The 4,312-nt window shown below is 36.5% G+C and overlaps 1 protein-coding gene across 1 annotated transcript; it reads left to right on the top strand.

Moving 5' to 3' along the window:
• On the top strand, nt 1,537–3,102 carry LOC109830953. Its single transcript, XM_020398303.1, has one exon. It carries the CDS (start codon nt 1,537–1,539, stop codon nt 3,100–3,102), a length of 1,566 nt encoding a protein of 521 aa, XP_020253892.1.

The following is a 4,312-nucleotide window of genomic DNA, read 5'->3' as shown; positions in this document are numbered from 1 at the left end:
TAGGGTTTTTTGAACTCATTGCTTCCGTCAGAGTTCGCCGCCTCAGTCAGAGTTCTCCGCCGCCATCGAGCCCTGAAGTTCACCACCGACGTCGATCCTCCAGTTTACCGTCGAATCCCATCAAAAAACCCTAAATCGGAGTTCTTCCTCATTTTCGCCCCAAATCCTCAGTTTACCGCTGCTTCCGTCGGGTAATATTTTCAAATGCTAGCCTTGTTTATTTTAAGCTAATATCTTCTATATGGTCCCAATTGGCATGGTATAGTTTGACTGAAGATTCAAAGTTTGCATTTTACTTGAGGATCAATGGTCTTAGTGTGATATAGAAGAGAAAATAATTCATAAAACATTTTTAAAATTTGCAAGATTGGGAGCTCTTTGCCTTTGGTTCTACTTTACAAGTCTGGTTGTCTTGTTATAAAAGTTTCATGGTGGGGGGCAATCTGAAATAAATTATTATGCTTTGGTTGAGGATGGGTGAAAAGGGGATACTATGTAGTAATTGTTTCTAAGTGTTTAGGCTGTATGAGATACATTTGGTTGGTGATTGTTATGATACACGGATTCTGGTTATGTTTATTTTTAACAGTTTATTATGCATGCGCAGCTTTTTTGTGACCTCTTGTGCATGTGGTGATGTCAATTTGAACTTGCAGTTCTTGCTGAGGTGAAATATTTTTGTTTCATCTTTGTTTAATGTTGACTGATTCTTTCAGGTCATGTTTAACCTAAGAGTTGTTTCATGAGAGCAACAATTTGGGGAATTTGGAAATTTGATTCTTGTTTCATGTTTAACCTGTGATTGGTTTGGCTCACTGTGTTTTCTTCCCAAAGCTTGAAAAATTAAAAAGACAGTAACACTTTTTTTATCCACTGTTTTTTCAACAAAAGGTCTTTAGTTTATCCATTGTTTTTTTTTGAATCTCTTTTTTTATTGCTTCAATTTAATAGAACTTTGCATTTCCCATGGACAGTAACTCTCAGTCCATGGGACATCTTTTATGTTTATTATTTTAGATATATATTATTGTAAATTTCTATTCCAAGAACTTTGCATATCCCTATCTGACATTCTTCATGTTTCTTGAGCTAAACAAGGACATCTCTACTTAGTATGCTTATTACTTAGTTGTAGTGTGAAGAATTGTCAGTTTTATATTTTTTCTTCTCAAAAAATTGATGCCACAACCTTCTATTTATGTATCTGCATGGTTGTTCATAATTGACATGGTACTCTGCTTAAGGATCTTTTTTACATTGAATTATAATTTTGTGATGTGATGTCAAGAGTTGATATTAAGCTAAATTTAGTCATTATGAATTGGTATTGCATTTTATGAATGATATTTACCGGTTGCAATCCATTGTAAATTAAATTAACCTGGTCTTTGTGCTTTGCAAAGTCTTGCTAAGCTAAATTGTACAATTTACTTTTTTGAAACTTGTTTATCTTTATTTTGATCGTGTCACATTTTTAATGTGCTGAATTTACTTTCTAAGAAATTTTATCGCTAACTTTGACTAATTTAGGTTGGTATGGCACGTGACTATATCAGAGTTAAGGATTGGATGTATGTGAATCGTGAAAAACGCACAAAGCCTGAATTCATTGAAGGAGTTGCCTCTTTCATAAATTTTGTGCGTGAACACGATAGGATCCAATATGGGATGATTCTTTGTCCGTGCAGTCATTGTGGGAATAGGCTGCATCGTAAGGAGGAAGATGTAGAACTTCACATTGTTAAGCATGGTTTTATTAAGGATTATACAATTTGGGTATATCACGGAGAAATCGTAGCTCCTAATATTGCCGATAATGAAGAAGAAGACAATGAAGAAAATTTATTTCCAGAAGAGGAGATGGAGGAAATGATAGAAGTTGCTTTTGGTGACTCCAATCTTGCTGAAGATGATCATCCTTCCGGACAAGAACATGTAGATGAGTATGAGAAGTACATGAAAGATGCCAAAAGACCAATTTATGAGAATGCAAAATATTCCACACTATCATGGTTCGTTCAACTTTTCCAGATTGAATGCCTAAATAAATGGAGCAACAAGTCATTTACGATGCTTCTAAAATTCCTGAAAGATTCTATGCCTCTGGGGAACAATGTGCCTCAGAGCTGGTATGAAGCTAAAAGGATAATGTCAGATCTGGGTTTGAATTGTGAGAAGATTCATGCATGTCCTAATGATTGTGTACTGTTCTGGAAAGAAAATTCTAAACTGAAAGAGTGCCCTAACTGTGGAGTTTCTAGATATAAGAAGAAAGCACATGCTAACAAGAATGACATACCAGTCAAGGTGGTACGATACTTTCCTGTGACACAGAGGCTGCAGAGGCTCTACAGGTGTAAGAAGACAGCGGTGGCAATGACTTGGCATGACCGTGCTATTCCAAGTGAACATGGTAAAATGAGTCATCCAAGAGATTCGCCAGCATGGAAGGATTTCGACAAGTTGCACACAATATTTAGTCAAGATCCCCGTAATATTAGGCTTGGATTAGCTAGCGATGGTTTTTGCCCTTTTAGTTTTAATGGCAATCCGCACAGTACATGGCCTGTTATAATGATGATATATAATCTTTCACCGTGGTTAGCGATGGATCAATCATACTTTCTGATGCCTCTTCTTATTGATGGGCCGAGTTCACCGGGCAACAATATCGACGTCTACCTTCGACCTCTCATCGATGAGTTACAGTCTTTATTCGTTGATGGTGTAGAGACATATGATGCAGACAAAGGGGAGACATTCACAATGCGTGCGGCCTTAATGTGGACAATTAATGACTTTCCTGCATATGGAATGCTATCAGGTTATTCTGTACACGGTTATAAAGCATGTCCTTACTGCCATGCCGATACATCATCGACATGGTTGCCCTTTAGCAAAAAAATCTGTTATTGCGGTCATCGACGTATGTTGGAAGAAGATCATCCTTATAGGTATGATGCTGTTCACTTTGATGGTACTACAGAGCATAGAACAGCTCCAGTCCCCCTATCCGGAAAGGACATACTTGCTCAGTGGAATGTTTACGGAAATATAACTTTCGGAAAAGTAAAGGAAAGACAGGAAAGACCACAAGGATAGAACAAAAAAAGTATTTTCTTTGAATTGCCCTATTGGGAGACAAATACCGTGCGTCACAATCTGGACGTGATGCACATTGAGAAGGGAGTATCTGAGCACATACTTAACTTGCTTCTTTGTAAAGATGGAAAATCAAATGACAACCTCCAAGCTCGGAGAGATTTGCAGCACTTCAACATTAGAAAAGAATTGCATCCTGTACCTAAAGCTGGTAATCCGGGCAAATTTGTACTCCCCAATGTCGTGTATCATATGTCAAAATCAGAAAAAAAATGTTTTTAGAGGTATTACATGAGCTGAAGGTTCCCACAGGCTTTTCAGGATCATTTAATAAGAAGATAAAGACTGTGAAAGGCAAGATCGATGGGTTGAAGAGTCATGATCACCATGTTATTATGCAACACCTTCTCCCACTATCCCTAAGGACTTCTCTTCCAGATTCCGTTGGTTTAGTGATCAATGAACTTTGCACCTTCTTTAGAGAATTGTGTGCTAAAAATGTCGATGACAAGGAGCTAGAAAAGCTAGAGAAAGCGATACCTTTGATATTGTGCAAGCTTGAGAGGATTTTTCCACCGTCGTTCTTTGATATCATAATCCACTTGATTGTTCATCTTGCAAAAGAGGCTAGACTTGCAGGACCGGTACAATATAGGTGGATGTATCCTATAGAAAGGTAACTTTAAATTTCCATTTGATGCAATAGATATAATTTTTATCTTCTACATTATTGTGTTTAGTAATTTAATGTGAGTTTTTGTAGGTACCTTTTGACTCTAAAAAATTATATACGAAATAGAAATCGGCCAGAGGGTTCTATTATGGAAGGTTATCTCTTGGAGGAAGTAACAACATTTTGTTCCCGTTATTTGGACGAAAATATAGAGACAAAGCTCAATAGACCTGTGAGTATTCATGACGGAAAATATGGCAAACCAACTTACACAAAAATGGGACTCACATTTATTAATGATATACATAGCTTTATCCTCCTCAATAGCATATGCCTCGAGGAAGTTAGAGAGTAAGTATGTTTTATATTAATTGTTATATGTATGTATATATAAAATAATATGATGTTAATGTTATAACAATTCATGTTGAGAACAGAATTCACAAGGATGAATTACGTGAAGAGCATCCTAATTGGAATGTTGAACGATTGGAAAAACATCATCATGATAATTTTGTAGCTGGTTTATAAATTATG

This window comes from Asparagus officinalis, chromosome 2 (assembly GCF_001876935.1).
Source record: "Asparagus officinalis chromosome 2, Aspof.V1, whole genome shotgun sequence".
In the NCBI taxonomy this organism is placed as follows: domain Eukaryota; kingdom Viridiplantae; phylum Streptophyta; class Magnoliopsida; order Asparagales; family Asparagaceae; genus Asparagus; species Asparagus officinalis.
This window is presented reverse-complemented; position numbering and strand designations above follow the sequence as displayed.